The 18,982-nt window shown below is 41.5% G+C and overlaps 1 protein-coding gene across 1 annotated transcript in view; it reads right to left on the reverse strand.

Moving 5' to 3' along the window:
• The window catches only part of AK4 (adenylate kinase 4), a 69,518-nt gene that overhangs the window by 12,938 nt on the left and 37,598 nt on the right, over positions 1-18,982 (reverse strand). Inside the window, exon 3 of the mRNA XM_029949203.1 lies at positions 17,639-17,758. Coding sequence (XP_029805063.1) covers positions 17,639-17,758 — 120 coding nt within the window. The remainder of the gene's footprint in view (positions 1-17,638; positions 17,759-18,982) is intronic.

Here is an 18,982-nt window from a genome sequence, read left to right on the forward strand (position 1 = left end):
CCAATCTATGCTTTCCCCAAATCCCTTTTCAAGGAAAAGCCATTTTCTAAATCAGTGGCTTCCAAAGGGATCCTCACTAGAGTACAGAAAGAAAACAGAGCCTCTGTTGCATTGTTTTATTCATTGTTTTTCAGACTCTACTTTGGAGGGCACCTTTTACAAGGTACATGGTAATAAAATTGTATGTGCACATAATTCACACATACATATACTGAAGATATAAAGTAAACACTTTTACTGAGAAGTGTGCACAAAGAATTTTAGAGATGACTCCTCTGAAGACCGGAGTTCTTAGCCTCAGTCCCTGTCCTGGAGTTCTCAAAATCACTAGCCACTACCCTAAGAAAACATTGTTCTTTATCCTTTGGATAAAAGATGGAAGCTGAGTAAAGCAGCAAAGAATAGGAAGCTCTGAAAGAGACTATAACAGTTCCTCCAATAAATGAAGTCTCACATCTTATTGGCTTAAAGTTTCTAGTCTAAAGGGTAGAAGCCAATCTCTTCAACTCCCCCACAACTGTTTCTGAACTCTGGCGCCCTCTGGAGGAATGGGTGGAAGATGCAATTGTGTACCAAATTGAACTCAAAATAGATTTCAAAAATGTTAAGTAGTGTCTACCTTCAGGTCTTTCACATTCAGACCCACTAATGACCAGAGAATCATTAATTCTTGTGGCTTAGCAGTCTTTTGTTAGGACAGTGGCTCCCATCATAGCCTCCCATCCTCAAAATGGGTTAGAGTTGAAAGAACCATGGAAAATACAGAAACCTATAATGACAGCTAAAATGTAAGAGTTATATTTTAAGATGTTGTTATTGGAATGCAACCGTTTTTATGGTTCAGAACTACCAAAACGAGAAGTAAGTCATTCCACAATTTTAAGGGTCCTCCATCTGATGGGGCACATCAATGTTATCAGAGAGGACTTAAAAGGGGGGGGGGAGCTTATGGGTGCTTAGAATCCATACTCTTCTTCCTAGAATAGAGCAGGAGCAGGACTTTGGAATTTTTTTTTTTTTAAGTTATCTAGGTGACTCAGACTGGTTAAGAACCACGAAACTTCTCAGTGACAGCAATGGTGGACGTACAAAACTTACTACTTGTATCTATATGATTCCAGGGAAGGTTCAACACCTCTTCTAAGCAGGTACAAAACACTTTGCAGAGAATCGTCTTTACCTCAGTTTCATGGCAAGAGGAGAACTGGGAAGAAAATTCCCAGAGACAGATCTTTCCAGATTCACTAAGCCCCTAACTCAAGCCACCTGTTTATGCCATTCCTGTCCAGGATCTTACCTGTAAAGGAAGTGGTGTGGCAGGGGAGAAAATACAGTATAAGAGAACAGGGGGCCAGTGAAAGATCGGGGTGCCAGCTGCTGTTTCACAAGTGAGGAAAAGCCGCAGTAAGCCAGAGACCTCAGGACTCGGTGGAACGTGTCGGTTCTGGGCACAGGCTCTGGAACCAGACATAGCCGGACTTGGCGCCCAGCTCTACCTAGCCATAACTGCAAGAACTCCCACCAGCTTTGTGTAATCTCTCGGGTCCTTAGTCTTCCCAGATATGAAACAAGGGTGTATCAATTTGCCGGGGCCGCTATAACAAAGTACCACAGAACTGGTAGCTTGAACAACAGAGACCTAATGTCTTGAGGTCTTGGAGGCGACAAGTCTGAGATCGAGGGGCTGGGGAGGGTTGGTTTCTTCTGAGGCCTCGTTCCTCGGCTTATAGACAGCTGCCTTCCCCCTGTGTCTCCATAGGGTTTTTCCTCTGTGTGTGCCTGTATCCAAATGTCCTCTTCTTACAAGGACACTACAATAGTCATTGTACATCAGGGCCCACCCCCATGACCTCATTTAACTTAATTACCTCTTTAGTGACCTTATCTCCAAAAAAGAGTCAAATGATGAGGTACTAGGGGTTAGGACTTCAACAGATGAATGTAAGGCGGCGGGAACACAACTCAGCCCATAACAAAAGGTAATGCCTACTACAGGGCTGTTTTGAGTCTTAACGGGGACCACCTTTCTAAACTGATGAAGATGTAAAGTCTTAGGCACAGAGCGAGCTGTTGCTCTTGGTAGAACTCTCCCGAGAGCTCAAATGGTTTCCCAATTCAGCATAAAGGGAAGGTCCTACCTACAGCTTGCTTCTATTTAATTCCTTTTCTGAGACTTGCTGGTTTGGGGAGTCACTGGTGCTCTGTGCTCTCTGCCACCTGGAGCTCAGCACCTCTAGTTATTAGCCACAGAGACGGCACATTCTGGTCCCCACCCATCAAAAGGGAGCTCGCACCAGACACGCTATGATCTTGGCACAGGACAATGCTTCTGCCAGAAACTTGCCCCTGTCATCATCTACCTCACTTTTTGAATAGTAAAGCACCTTACTTAAGTCTACTTTCCTAATCCAGTTCAATATACCATCACGATGAGCTCCGATTTGGGTTAAAGTGAAACTCACTGGTAAATTCAGTGCAAAGGTTCAGCCCAAGGCTGCTGACAATACAAGTGTACTCTGACCTGGCAACAAGATGTTAAGTTCCAAGGAACTAATCCATCTGCAGGCTGCGTTAACTATAACACTAAGTCCAAATGAAAAAATGTGACAGCGGAGGCACCTGGGTGGCTCAGTCAGGTGAGCTCAGGTCATGATCTTGTGGTTCCTGGGATTGAGTCCTGCACTGGGCTCTGGGCTGATGGCGTGGATAGAGCCTGCTTGGGATTCTCTCTCTCCCTCTCTCTCCCTCTCTCTCTCTGCCCCTCCCCTACCCCCATTCTCTTCTTGTGCTCTCACAGAAGTAAATACATAAACATGAAGAGAAAGAATAAGAAAGAAAGAAAGATGACAACTGTGTAGTCTTGCCCATCAAACGAGTGCCTCATTTTGGGGAACACTGACGCAGACAAGAGTACTATGCTTGGGGAGAGCCTGGACTCCATGGTTCCGAGTCAATGCCCATTCTGCAAACACACCCTGTGTGCTTCCTACGTATCATAAGCTACTGGTTACAAACATTTACAGAAATTTACTTTTCTCCCGTTCTTCACATCAGTCCTCTGAGGCGGGCAGAGCAGGAGCAGACACCCTCAGTTTACGGGATGAGGAAGCGGGCACTCAGTGATGATCAGCAGCAGACCAGGACTGAGTATCGGGTCTCTGTCTTTCTAGTGCTCTCTCTCTTCCACCATACTGTTCTTCCACGGGTATGAAACATGATTATTAAAAGAATCCTAAGCGTCACCCCATCTATCCTGCTTCAACCACAAGAGCATCCTGGTAGCAGCCTCATCATCACAGCCACATTTGCTGTGCCAGATAGATTTTATGCAGAAGAACAGCTGAAACCATGCAGGGACCTAAACAGCCTACTCTCACTTCTGCAGCCTTGACCCAGCCTTGTCGATGACCCTGTGCCACCCATGCCGACATCCTTGTTCTCAAACTAGCACGTCCACTCCCACCTTGGACAAGCAGCTTACGTCCCCTGGGCATGAAACACTGTGGCTCCGGGTATCTGTGTGTGCCCTCAGCTCCTGCAAGTGTTGGCTCAAAATGTGCCTTGTCAGTGAGGACTTCTCTAACCATCCTATTAAACTGCACCTGCACCCCAACACGGAAACCTTATTCACCCGCCCTTCTTTTTGTTTTCTCTTCATAGAGTTCAACATCTTTCATAGCATATGATCTACTTTATGTTGTGTTTCTATTCTCACTAGGATGTTAGCTAAATGAGGGCAGAAACATTAAAGGTGTTTACTGCTACATCCTTTGTGCCTAGAACAGTGCCTGGCACATAGTGGGTGCTAAATAAATATTTGTCAAATGAATGAATAAATATCTGAAAAGTCACAATTATTCTGCAAGATGGTTACCATTCCCATTTTAAAGTTGTAAAAACTGAGGCTCAGAAAAGTTAAAGTGACTTGCCCAAGACCACACATTTAAGAACCAAGGGCTGACTCCTGAACTGCACGCCATGTACCACACAAGGGTGTCTTCCTCCCACGGAAAAAAGTGCAGTCTATGAGAAACACCTGCTCATGACCGCTACAGCAATCGGAACATAAAACAACTGGAGAAACCCAAATTCTGCGCAGCTTCAGAGACACTGCCTGGTCTGGTGTTGCAGATACAGACAGGCCAGATTCTCTCCACCCATACACAAATGTTCTGCACCTTGCCTTTTTCCTTTAATAGATCCTGGAGATTTTTTTTTTCTATACATACACACTGCTCTAATAACTGCAGAGTACCCCCATGGTTTGCATATACTATAATTTAACCAATTCCCTATTGACAGGTAAGGAAGGTGCACATGACATGAGGCACACTGGGGAAAAAGAGCTTAGCAGACAGGAATACAGGCTCCAGAGACAAACTGCCTGGGTTTGAGGTGCAATTACGCCTCCTGCTCACGTTGTGACCCTGGTTACCCACCTTTCTTGCACCCATAAAGTGAGCCTGGTAATGCCCAATCCAGAAAGCTGTGAGGAACAAACAGATTACTGTATGTAAATCCCAGCACAGTGGCTGGTACAGGGTGAGGGAGGTGTGACAAGTGGGGCAAAGGGCCAGCCCTGGGGGGAAAGGAAGGCCGCGTGGGACTGGAGGTGAAAGGACAGACGGCAAGTGTGGTAACAAGAAAGACATGACGGGTAAGTCTGAAAGTATGAAAGGAGCAGTGAGGAGATAGAATAGTGCCACCACCATCACCCGACATTGTATGTTCACAGAGCAGAACATGTCTCCTCAGTAACAGAAGACACAGGAAGGTCACACCCTAAGGGGAGACCCAGGTTTTCTTTAAGGCAGAAGGTAGAAAGAGTATTCTGGAAAGAGTCAGAGAAAGTGTGAGGGGGAGGGTGGAGAAAAGGTTATAAGAGAATCCCAGAGGGTACAATGGAAAAGAATTAGGGGGAAGGAAGAGGGGAAATCAGTAATGGAGAAAGAGAAAAGGATAAAGAAGAAAGAAGGACACTGAGGAATGTCTTGCCTTTCCCTTAATAACCAAGCAGCACAGACATAAAAGGCCCAGCTGGAAGGAACTAGCTTCAAATAGTGTAATTGTCAGGGTTGGTGTGGTGTCCTAGAGTCTGAAGATGTCACAAAGGCCCCCGGCAGTGGGCTGGGGCTCTCACAGAAGTCTGGGGTGCAGAGTCAAAAACCTGGAGGAGTACAGGTCCTAGAGAGGGGCTCTCTGTCGCCCTGGTCAGGCAGAAGGCAAAGGATCCATGAAGGAGCAGGGGTTATCTGTCTACCAGACTCTTAAAATATGAATTATCTTTCAGCTTACAGATCCTAACGTAAAGCTTCAGGGCACACAGTAGAAAATGGTGTCCTAAAAGGCAGCATCCTCTAAGTCATTTACATCCGAGTCTCAAGTTGGGCAGAGCAAATCACAGTAATTCAGATGTAATCAATCAGCTGCCAAGAACTGTGGGATAAGGTGCAATCTGACCAACACATTCTAAACCATTTTTGGCAGAGTCATTACCAACTACATATATATTTATATTTATATATAGTCAGAGAAACATAATATGAAAACTAGTGGAAATCGATTATCAACCAAGAGCATCCCAGTATCAGGGCATGAGATGCTCATTTTTTTAACTGTGCTGAGGAAAATGTGGGTATTTTGCTCTTTAATACATTTAATTAACATCTGACATCCACTGATCCATTTTTTCTTCTGAAGATCTATTCGTGGTGTAAGATTTAATTCCTTGGTACCTCAAATTGCTAGGATATTGGAATCTGAAGGGAAACAAATAATTTGCAGATGTGTGGAATTTAAAGCATGATCTGTGGGAAATCTTATCATGGAAAATCTGCATCTGAATAACTATTCTGACATAAAAGTACTTAGATGCATCCCTACATAAAGTATTTAAATACACTGTGACTAAGAGGTTATCTTCTAAGTGGCTTAGACTAGACAGGCTATGGTTACACAGGTGGGCCCAAGAGAATGTGCCACTCTAACTGTGGGTGTCTATTTTTTAAACATGCTTGGTGTCGCCACTATTAAAAATTACGAGCTCCCTGAGGGGCGGGGGGTGTTTATTCCCGATCATGGTCCATGTGGAACAGTGAGATTCCACAGAATTGTCAGATTCCATGTGGATCTGGTACCCTGGTGGGCAGGGGTTACTGGCCAGCTGGACTAGATGCACACTCAAATTCTGTCAACAGGTGGCAGCATGAATAATTTTTCAATTTAGAAAGAAATGCAATAAACTGTGGTATACTTTTATTTATACTAAAAGTAATCCTCAAATGCATGTTTTCTAAATGACTAACAAGCAGAATTCTACCTTCCCTAGGTAACCTAATGCAAGTGAATATATTCTATTAATTGTTGAGGAAACCAGAAAATCCAACAGGCAAAGTAAACTACCGAAGACATTTAAGCCCAGAGAGCCTGCTTTCCTCCCTGTGGTGACACGTATGAGACTGCTCACTCCATCACATGGTTTCTCACCAGGAGTACAGAAAACCTACCACACGCTTCCAAACGAAGCTGTCCCTCCCCTCCTCTCCTTACCCAGCCTAGAAAAGCTACTGTGTCCTATTGAATCAAACAGCCAATCCATGCCGAAAGCTGAAATTTTATGTAGCTAAATTTCTTCCAAAATCCATCATGCTATATATATCACGAATTATGGTGCCTAAGGTTAATTTTTAGACAGCCCCACTCCAAAAAAAGGTTCACCATGTGCAGGAAGATGTCGCTAAATCCCTGACGTGGTATGTTCCCAGCAGAGCCAGCCACTGGGCCTTGGCACCTGCTCCTTTCAGCGTGCCAAGAGCATGAGGGAGGGCCAGGGGAGCAGGAGGTGCCCAGCAGCAAGCGGAGACACTGGAGGGGAACGGGGGACGGGGAACTAGGACACTTCTGTTTTTCTAATTTGGAGCGCACTCCCTCCAGAGGACGGGCAGGGAGCCAGAGTCCACCACCACACTCCCAGGCAGAGAAGCAAGCCCTCTGCTTGATGGAAATAAAAGCGCAGTTTTAAGGGGCAACTTCTAACATCCGCCTGGGACTGGCAACTTATGAAAAGGCCACACAACACTAGGCCCCTTTCCTATGTGCATTAGGAGCTGGGGCCAACATGGTTGCTTCTGACGAGCCATCTCTTCCCAGTTGTTGGGAAAGCAAGAACCAAATTACAAATCTGCAAGCCACTGCCCACAATTGAATCACTGAAGGATTAACTGAAGCTGAAGGCAGGTAGTTACTCTTCCCTAGTCCTGCCTAACCCAGGGGCATTCAAACTATTCACACTGCGGAGCAAGAAGCCTCAGTAGTAACTTAAAACTAATCACTGTAAAAATCCTGTTCTATGAAGGCCTTTTCTGTCTTACATCTTATAACTACCTTATCTGTTTGCATAATATTTATCTGTATGTGAATCTAAGATCTCCATATTGTACTTCATCCAGTTTTCATTAACAGATGGTGAAAAGAATAAGACACAGCTGTGCTCCAGATGTTGGCCCAAAAAAGAGCTTAAGCTACATCATATCACTTTGTGAGCTCCACAGCTCCGACTGTGCTGAGAGCTCAGGACTTACTTCCCGAATCTTCCAGGGACACTTGGAACTCGATTTGTAATAAATAGTTCCGGCTCTCAAGAAGCTCATAGGTTCATAGTAAATGATTTAGAAACCAAGACATGCTGTAATCACTACTTAGGGATTCACTAACAGAAGACAGATACTACAGAAAATGTGGGTTTAAACCATAAATTTGGATCTTCTAAGTGGCCTAGTTAAATAAAAGATGAATCCCTATTAGGCAGGGATTCTTGGGAAAATCCCCAAATGGTGTTGAGGTCCTCTGGCATCAGTGGAATGATTTTTCCTGTTTAAGGATATAGATAAAACTCACAGCTTATAACCTGTGTTCTTAAACGTTATACTAAAATTATGGGGCCCTTTTACTAATAAAGGAAGATGGATACTGCATTGAGGAAGAGGCTGTTAACTGTAAATCCTTTGCTTAAAGTCCCTTCTCTTTAAGAATTCTGTTTACCTTTTCTTTGAACCCAAGTCCCAATATAAACAAATTAGGGGAAACTGGTTCCACTGTCTCCCTCTTGAGACAAAAGGAATTTGCAAATGATTTCACCACAGGCCTGTGTTTTTGTCCAAAATAAAAAAGAACAGTTGCAGGTGAGACCTCTCCATTACCAGACAAGTATCTATAAGCTTTTCCTACGTGTCAAACATAATTGTAGGTACAGGAAGGTACAAAATATCAAACATGCAGATCAATTCGCACGTCACATGATTATAAGGTAAGAAAAAGAATGAAATGGGTAGGCAGGATGGTCCCGGAAGGACTGGGCGAGGAGGGGACACCTGAGTAAAGCTCTGAACGCACAGCTCCTGACCACCTGGAGGCGCAGTGTGCAGGGGGAGGGCATGTGGGTCCCCCTGGCAGTGTGAGCACAGAAAGTGAGGAAAGTGATGTCGTTAGGGACTAAGAACCAAGTTTGCTCTCCCCGCCCTCAAGAAAAGAGGTCTGAACATAGATGAAGGCAAAAGGAAACACAAAAGCATGCGACTTTTAAATATGATAAAGACAAAGAACTTTCAGTAATAGCCAATGTAAGTGGCATTCTTAAACTAAAAAACCTGAACGAAAGGACAAAAAGGGTAGAACTTGGGAGAACTGCCCTGAGTGTAAAAGGGCTAAACTGGAGATCAGAAAGACACAGTCCCTCTAGAGGGGAGGACAAATAACAACACTGAGATGGTCCATGTACTTCAAGTATGACGAAACAATTCTTCAGGAAGTCTAAACAGGGAGGCAAAAAAAAAACCACACAAAAGTTGCACTGGCCTCAGGGCTTTGTGGAACAATAATCCGGGCCGGAACAAGACGAAACAGAGGCTGCAAAGTGCCGGAGGGACACAGGAGCCACTCGGGCCCCAGCTGAACCCGTTCTCCAGAAAACTCAGGAGAGAGGGCACTGCCAGAGGCCCTCTGCTCCAAGGGAGGGAGAGGTGTGGGAGGAAATCACCCAACTGGATCCAAGGTAGAGATGAATGGAAAAGCTGTGGTAAAAAGCAGCACAGCTTTATTCAGATATAATTCATATGCCAAACAATTCACTCATTGAAAGTGGATCATTTGGTGGTGTCTAGTCTATTTATAGAGAAATAACCGAAAGAGTCATCAAAATGAAAGAAACAGAGAAAACCAGGCCACAGAATTCATTTAAATCTTTTACATGTAAGACAAAAGAAAAATTGGAAATTCAGGTTACAGAAGAAAACTAATAATAGGTTTTAGCAACAAAAACCATTGAAAACTGAGACAGAGGTCGGGAAGAGGAGGTGAGAGGAGAGTTAAGTAAGTTAATCCTCTACTGTTCTTACTGTTCCCTGCAGAAAGACAGTCTCTGTGTCTCAATTTGAAGTGTTAAAGAAAGAAACAAATAAGTCAATCTCCTAATGGCTTTCATAATCTTAAAGAGCTCCCCCAAGAATTAATATCCCTGGTGATGAAGAAAGGTTTATCTGAAATTCAGTAATAATTCCTTCAGGTTCACTTTAGCTTTGCTATTATTCAAGTAAAATTAAATATTTTTTTAAAGTACATAAAGTATGGGAACCGCCCTTACAACCTGCAGGCAGTTATTTCTGGCTACTGGGATTTTGGTGACTAGTTGCTTTCTCTTATATTTTGCGATATGGCTTGAATGTTTCATAGCAATCATGTACCATTTTTATAAAGAAGTGTCAAATTATACAATTAAATTATCTGCATTTTCCCCCACATCTTACTCTCCTCTTAACCCCAATCACCTTGTTCATCTTTACAAAATCTGGGTTTTTCTTCTCAGTGCTAGGACAGTCATCAGTTTAATACTGTTTTGTTTTGTATTAGTAGGTAAGCTTTCATGGAGGCTGGGGAATTCTGTTCAGTTATACTTTCCCCAGATATACGTAATGTGAAATGAATATGATGGTCTTTACTTACTGAAATGACATTTTTAAGTTTATCAGCCATTTATTAATGAAATGCTAAATTCTAACTTCTGTACTAGCATCACCATGTGTTTGTATGTATATACATCATCACTAAAGACACGTAATATCATGTGGCCACCTACTACGTTTCAGAATTCCACTAAGAGCTTCATATTTGTTACCCAATCCTTGGGAACCTAAGCCATACATACTCCTACTAATTCTATAGATGAGGAAAAAGAATCCAAGAAAGGTTAAGTTTGCTTGCTCAAGACTACACAGCTAATAAATTACATAATATTCAGCTATGAGTGTAAGTCCATGCTTTTTCCACCACATTACTGCTCGCATATAGTGCTGTGTATTTAATAAATGCCCTGCGACTGTTTCATTATTAAACCAAAAAAAGGGGCACCTGGGCGGCATATTCAGTTAAGTGCCTCACTTTTGATCTTGCCTCAGGTCATGACCTCACAATTTGGGAGTCTGAGCCCCACATCAAGCTCTGGCTGATAGAGCAGAGCCTGCTTGGGATTCTGTCTCTCTTTCTCTCTGTCCCTCCCCCACTTGTGCTCTTGCTCTCTCAAAATAAATAAATAACTTTTAAGAAATGGGGGGGGGGGGGAACTAGCAAAGCATGCCTCAGAATACTTTTGGATGAAGCTTTGCAATGAATTTTCTCAATGCATCCAATTCCCAAGATACCTGTTTCATAAATTAAGAAAGGAGGCTCTCTACCATCTAAAATTAGGATTTTAAAACAGTTTCATCTCGTGCCTTACGTTATAGACTTCTAATTAAGTGGCAATAGCAAAGGGGCGAAGTGCATCTAAAAGTGTATGAGACATGCCCAAATAGGGAGGAATCATAGTTTAATATCTAAAGGAGATCTAAATTTAATATGTTAAATGTTGAGTTAATTTTAAAGTGTTGGTTAAAAAGTTAAAAAATAAGTTATTCTTTCAAACCCCAAGTTTTACATTTTAAGCTTGCTAATTCATTTCTAATATTAACTTTGATGTTTATTCAATGCCCTATATTTGAATTTCGTGAAGTGTTTAACTTTTGCCCTCACATACTTTTCTGACCTCATATGCTCATATTTTCAGCTCTAGGATTATCCAATTACCTGTGGCTTCCAGAACACTCCATGTTGTTTGGCATACAATGTTCCCCCCCATCTAGAACGTTAAGGTTTTATTCTCACTTTCAAAATTTAGCTCTTGGTGTCACCTTCTCCAGGAAGGCTTCCATTTAACAGCTGCCTCCCTCACCTCTAAGATAGGGTCCGTTCCTTTCAACTCAATGCTACCTCACACCATTCACCCCCTCCACTGGGGCCCCCAACGTCCTAGACTGCAATGATTTATGCAGCATTTTGCTCCTCCTGGTCTAAGCTCAGAAAATATGCTATTCCTTCCTCAGACAGACCAACGCCAAGCTTATCAAGATGCACCAAAAATGTATACTCAACTGGTATTTTGATCTCTGAACCAAGTTTTTCTAGGGTGTATTCAAATAGCTGTATACATATGTTTTCCATATGGCCCTTAAGGCTTACTTGTTAAAATCTAGTCATTCTCTGAAACACAAAGGGAATAAACAAAGTCAGAGTTGCCTATTATATTAAAATTGTTCCTCATCCCAAGACAGCAGTCAGATCAATCAGAAGGAAAAAACCACCAGAATGGGAACAGGGCATGGGAACAGGGTCTCAGGAGAGTCCAAGGAGACAAACAAGGGAAGATACCTAAGGCTTTATTTTACCATGTTTTCAGTCAGATTCTCTGAGATCACACAAACACCAAGGACACTGAATGTAGGGAAGTCTTAGGATGAAAACAAAGTTCTTAGAGGCTGTATTTCATTCACAGGACGTCAAAGACAGTCCTCAATGCCTAGGGCAGCACAAAAGCTGAATCATCACTAGATTCTAAATGCCAAGAAGGGCAGGTCCGCCCAGCATGTTGCTCTGTTGCGGTATCTTGGCAGTACCTGGCACGGAATTGGTGCTCAATAAATACTCAGCTGTAGGAAAAATTATGAATGCTTGGAACTGAAAGAAATTTTCACAATCGTGTGGGACCACTAAAAACGAGGCTGCAGTAGCTTAATGGAATCAGTAGCTGGACGAAAAGTCTGAACAGGCTCTATTCTTGGGATAAGGTATATCACAAGATGAGAGTGGGCTAAATTTCAAGTCAAGAGTAACCAGAATGACCCTTCACAACCTAATTCTGTCGAGTAATGTTCTTTTCCTGTGTAACTCAACCAATATTATTGTTCAGTTTCATCTACAGTATATACACATACCATTTCTTCTTTTTGCCCACCTTCCCCTGAAGTCATGTGTTCTCTCTCCCCTGGTACACAGGTCTACAAATCCTTTCATTTCAGAATATCTGAATATTTAATAATCATGTTACAACGTATAATCAAGAGCAGGTATTATAATCCCTTCTTCCAAGAAGATGATAAAAAATGTCAAGTTTGTTTTAAAACAGAGACGTACAGGTGCTCTATTCTGGAGATGACTACCACAGTTACACGGCCATTTACCTGGTTACCAAGGGCTCTGAGTAAGTATGTACCCTGGAAATACTGCAGATCTTAGAATATTTAACTCTCAGGGAAAACAAATACACACAAACACTGCGCACATTCAAGCAGCTCTGACTTTTGCTTAAAAAATAATAATAATTTAAAAAATCCCAGAATTATCTACAGAAAGCCCCAGTTCGGTTTTAGCATTCAACGCAGCACTGAACCACAAATGAAACATACAACCACAGACTGAGTGGTAACTCTTGTTCCAAAGGGATCTTTATTCCGATGAAAGGCTTAAATTGAATACTCCACTCGTTAGGATGGAGTTTGAGAACTTGCAGGTTAGTACTTAAATACACAGGTTGGTAGTCAAATTTAGAAATGAAAACCTCTATTACTAACGCATCTCCCTACTGGCCCCACCCAGCTGCCAGCCCTGTTTTTAAAAAGTGAAGAATTTATAGCTCTTTTAAAGAGATGGTTAGTGTTCTCTAGCTATTTCACCCAATAAGTAGTAACTACTTTCTTTATAGGAAACTGGAAGAAAACACACACACACATAGTTTTATAACAAAATTAGAAAGCTTGCAGCACATTTCATTCTTCTAGTAGAATATTTGTCTTAAAAATTAAAGAAAACTCTTTCAAACAGTTCTCACACATTCAACTTCCAAGGAAATAAAAGAGGGAGAGAAAGAAAAAAAGAGAAACTCCCCCCACAAATGTATACAAGTATTGACACACAATCTAGTGTTTCTTACCCAGCTGGAGAGGACACTGCAAAGGTAAGGTAGAGCTGAACTCTCTTCAGCAAGGACACATAGCTGGCTGAACCACACAGCAAGCACTCGGGTTCCCCACCCACCGCCCCCCCCTCCCCGGCCTTCCCTTGGCTTGCATCCACTCTACTTGTTTCCAACCACCATTTGCAGATGCCTCTCTACAGACATATGGACCAAGACGATGAGTCATCTGTCATCCAGAATACTTTTCTTGACCTTTGCACATTCTGTCACCTTTAGCAAACTCAACAGGCACGTCCTCGGCAGAGCATGTGCCCTGTAACATAAGGAGTTGAGGGCTGAACACAGAATGAGGCATGCCTAACACTCCTCACTTTGCCAAGTGGATTTATTCCAGAGCTTTAAAGGAAAATCACAACTGAAAAAGTGACCAGATGGGTCTTCAAGGAGAAAGATACAAACTAAATCAGCCCATGATACTGACGCACTTCACTAAAAACAGGCCTGTGATGTAAAAGAAGTCTAGTTATTCGCCCTGAGAGGGGAAGTTACGGCAAAAGCAAAGCACATAAAGCATTCCTTAAACTGACTTTCAACTTCACATGGCTAAATACTTTTTAAATTATTCCTGTACTTAACATTTCATATAGTCGCCAAAAATTAAAAAATGCAGGACCTGTATTTGATGTAGGACAAATGATAATTACAAAATACTATACCTATATAGCACTCATTACACGGCAAGCATTCTTTTAAGAACATTTAATATATTTACTTCATCCTTACAAACCCTCTCCTAATCCCTGTTTTCCATGAGGAATAAAATGCCAACAGCGGTAAAATAATTTGCCCAAGGTCACACACTGGTAGTAAATGGCAGAGCTGGGTTTCAAACGGGCAGTCTGGCACCTACGTGTAGCTAGTGGTTATTACCCTAACCACCTTCCCAAAGGAGTTTAATATAGATGATCCTTTTTTTAAACAAAGTTTTAAGATTACACGAAAACTACCAAGTTTGCTTTGTAAGGTGACTAGCTTTACAATTAGAGAATTTAAATCAGAGTAATGACAGTCAGGTGGTGGCAAAGTCAAAGTTTATCCCATCATGGCAAACACCTACACACTGTGAGTGTAGCGCCAGGAGAAATTACAGTGTGTAGGAAGTGGTGAGTGTCAAGAAACAAAAAAGCTCAATGCTTCCTAGGCAATAAAAGCCTGGGGGCATCTGGCTGGCTCGGTCCATACAGCATGCAGACCCTTTATCTCAAGTTGTGAGTTCGAACCCCACATTGAGTATAAAGATTACCTAAAAAATTAAAATCTTTAAAAAAGAAAAGAAAACGCCAGGGGTGCCAGGGTGGCTCAGCCAGGTAAGTGAGTCTGGCTCTTGGTTTCAGCTCAGGTCTTAATGTCACACTCTTCTTGAATTCAAGCCCTGTATGAAGACTACTTAAAAAAGAAGAGAGGAAGGAAGGGAGGCAGGCAGGCAGGCAAGAAGGGAATGAAAAAAAGAAAAAAAAAGAAGAAAAAACCACAGGGCTGTCTGTAGTAGCTAACCTCACTCATAACTCTTGTCAGTTGTCCCCCCTCACTCCATTATCTCCTGTATGGTGCCTCCTTTCCATCATACTACCACTGTGCAAATTCAGGCCTTCAATATTTCATGGTCCAAATATTCCATCAGTCTCGTATTTGGCTTCTGGCCTCCACCTCCTCCCTGCCCCGGCACAGAACAGTGCTAACAGAACAGTCTTTCTGAAACATAAATCTGATCATGTTATGGCCATACTTAACAACTTTTCAATGGTCCCAGTAGCAAACAATTTCCAGTTCCACCATCTTTGTACTGAATCAAACACCATCCACGCCAGAATTTCCCCTGCCTCCTCTGCTTGCAGACCCAGGAAAATACTAAGCTATGTCATCCTTCTCGTACCCAGTTCACAGGCCCCTCTGCAGAGGACATCTGCCTTCCAACCCCCATTCACCAACCTATTTATCTCTTTTTCCATAAGTTGTTTCAATACCTCCTCCCACAGCCAGAACATAATTTTCTTTTCTGTGTCTGCAGGGCACCACATATATATGCTTCTATTCTGCTATTAGTAACTACTATTTTACACACCTGATTCCCCTACTGTGCTAGGGGCAGCGTCTTAGCGTTTTATCAACAGCACCTCGTAGTTTCTAACACGCAAGAGGAGCTTTGTTCATACTGCCTAATGAAGAAGCATGCCTTCCACAGACCACTGTAGCCTCTCTTAGCCAGAGTTGTTGATTCAATCCACCCTTCCCTCTAGTCCCATGAGAACAGAGTTCCACATTTTTAAATCCAAATTCTCGAAAAACACGGCCTACTTTATAGTCAACTTTTCAGAATGTTAAATAGTAGTTCACAATGCATGCTCCACAGTACAAATCCTGTGGGTTCTTGATGGGTGTTGGGAATGAGGTGGGGGATTCTGAAATCAAATAAATTCCAAAAATGCCTCATGATGTCTCCTGTGAAGAGTTAAATTGCATTGTGAAGAACTAAATTGCATTATATTAAAGTTTCAATAAAGTCCTGAAGTAAAGAAAATGTGTTTAACTTTGGCACTTACTACCTTTAAGCAGTTACCTAAAGCCTACTTTACCTTAGTCTTCTCATCTACTAAATGGGAATAACTACTTCTTACGGTATTGTAGGGATTCAATGAAACAATAACTATCAGGTGTTCCAAACAATGCTTGCACACAGTAAGTACTCAATAAATGCTAGCAAATTTTAATATTTAACTTGACACATCTGTTTTCTTGTCTAACCATTACTAACACTACACACTTTGAAAAACACTGATATACAATAAAGACCCCACCATACTAGTCATTTTGGAGATCACTGCTCTAGACTTTAAGAGAAAGATAGCCAATCTGATTGTTTAAATGTAGGCAATTCATCTGGCTTCTCTGTGGCTGGCAAACATCAAGGTTTCAACTGTCACAACTTCCTAAAGCTTCGGTTTCACCATTAAGACAGGATTGAGTGCCTTGTATGAAATAAAAAGCACTCTGCAATGGAAAGAAGTTTCTTATAGAGAAATCTCATTCTCTGCCATTTTGTGTTCCTAGAAAGTAGCACGTTCATCAAGTTTCTATATGCATTATACCCAGGAATCTTGTTATTCAAGAATAAGACATAATTGACCCAGTCCATTGTTTTCCTTTAATAATGAGCAAACTTTAAAGTAGAAGATTCTTAATTTCAGCTTCATGGAGAATAAAATTGTGTGATGTGTTGTATATGAGCATCTGCGTGTATTTTCTAGGTAGAATATCATAGTTGTCATGAAGGGGCCCGTTTACCTAAAAGTTTAGGAACCACTAATAGAGGTTTTAAATAAGGTCTAGGTATTACTTACAAATATTTAAAACAAAAATCAAACAGTATCAAAGAGTATGTCATTTTTTAAATACCCTTTCAAAGATAGCTTGTGCATGTATTTCTACGTGGATATAGTAATATCACAGCATCCTTCCATGTTTACATAAATAACAGTATATGATAGACTCTACTGCAGCTAGCTCTTTTCACTCGGCAGTGCATCTATCCACGCCAACACATAGGCGTGGATTATTTGGTTAACAGACATACCAATTTTAAAGGCATCCCTATGATAGATACTAAGCTTGTTATCAGTGTCTTGCTAGTTACAAATAATGATGAGAACAGACAACCTTGACAATACACCTTTAGGAAGAAATCCAGCAAGGAACTGCGAGGTTAGGAAATACAAAGAATCCTGGGCTGCTTGGATGGCTCGGGCAGTTAAGTGTCCAAATCTTGGTCTCAGCTCAGGTCATGATCTCACAGTTCCTGAGACTGAGCCCCATGTTGGGCTCTGTGCTGAAAGCTTGGAATCTGCTTGGGATTTTCTCTCTCTCTCTCTCTCTCTGCCTCTCTCTCCTGTTCTCCCCTGCACTCTCACATGCACATGCTCTCTCTTTCCCTTTCAAAATAAATAAAAATAAACTTTTTTTAAAAAGTATAAAGATTGCTAAACTGCCCTCCCATGGTTGCCTGCTTTATGAACTCAGTCATGGAAACAATGAGCATCATCAACACTAGAACAGTAATGGGAATTCAGTAAAGGTTTGCTTCAAGTCAATGGTTCCAGTCAAGTCAAAGGGATAGCATTCTGGAGGCAGAGAAATGGAAAGGTTTTATCAGTGAGTTTCTATCATGTTGCCAAATTGGAATATACCTAGATAAATGACTGAAAGCTTGTTAAGAAAAGGTATTTTGCAATGTGTCAGAATTTAAGGCGGTGTGCGTAACGCAGTAGTCACAGAAACCCAGCTTACCCCCCAAGTTCCACTCACCGTCTAGTAGCCAGTGCTGGCCGCGTCTGTTCTCCAGCTCCGACATCATCAGGCGTGTGATCACATGGTCTGGAACCAAAAGACCTTTCTCTATGTACTGCTTTGCCATATCACCAACTTCTATTAAAAAACAGGAAAAAGAGACACTCAAAAAAGCTTCAATAAAAGAAAACCTAAAGAACTACTTTTGCCTTCTCTCCCATTTATCCCTACTGGTATGAGGGGAAAGTTATAGGTAGATGTTTTGGGGGGTAATTATTAAAATACTGGTATCAATAATGGTGGCCTTGTCTCCCAAAGAATTATAAAAGCAGCTTTTGAAGATAAATAAGGTGTACACAAACAGAAATAAAAATAAAAGAGTATTTCTATAAATTAGGCAGAGAGGATAGAAGTAGGAGATAAAGTTGGGGGTCCAGAGGGAGGGTGGTTCGCAAAAGGCCAGGACATAAGTTCTGGAACGCCCTAGCGGTGAGAGCTGCAAAGTGGACACTAAGTCTCCCAACAGTTTACAGCAGCAAGGAAATGTCACCAGCTATACGGTCCGTGGGATGCAGAAGCGGAGAAGCACAACCATTTCTTAGAGATCAAAGGAAAGCATTTCCACTGGTCTTCTAGAAAGAATGCTGGATAATACAAACAGAAACTTCTTTTCATGAACCTCAATATTATAAGTAGATGGCATCTTGCTGACACAGATGTAAAAGCAACTCAGTGTTATTAGTGGAATGCCAACTTTATAAAAGGATGTGAATTTATTCTTATTCTTATTATTTTTAATTTACATCCAAGTTAGTTAACATAAGGATGTAAATTTTTTTTAAATAATTTTTCAAAGAAAAAATGCTTCTATCTTATTTTAAAATAACAGTTTCTTATATGTGGAAATTGTGAGTTAGGTTCCATGGAACAAATTATCAGTTTAAATCTGTTAAGTTTCCAGGAACGGATTTATTTTATTTTATTTTTAAATCAAGATGAGGTCCTCTGCTCTCCAGAGAACTGATAATGAACCATTAAGAACCACATTTTTGACAGGCCAATTGTGGGGGGGTTTTTTTCATTTTTTCAAACTTTATTGTTATTCAGTTAGCCACATTCACAATAATTGTTAAATAGTACCATATTTTACTCCTTGATAATAAATATCAATTTACATTTCAAGTGACTGATACAATTTCGACCAACAATGCCCCCAAGAATATATTCACTGCACTATTATCCAGCATATTGCCTACATTTGATGATGACTTTAAGAGGAGCCAAGTATGTTCTTATAAAAACATAAAGCAGAATTATGTTACTACAAAAAAAGTTCAAGAATCACTATGTCCCTACCCTCAC

The sequence above is a fragment of the Suricata suricatta genome, chromosome 8 (genome assembly GCF_006229205.1).
Source record: "Suricata suricatta isolate VVHF042 chromosome 8, meerkat_22Aug2017_6uvM2_HiC, whole genome shotgun sequence".
Classification (NCBI taxonomy): Eukaryota; Metazoa; Chordata; class Mammalia; order Carnivora; family Herpestidae; genus Suricata; species Suricata suricatta.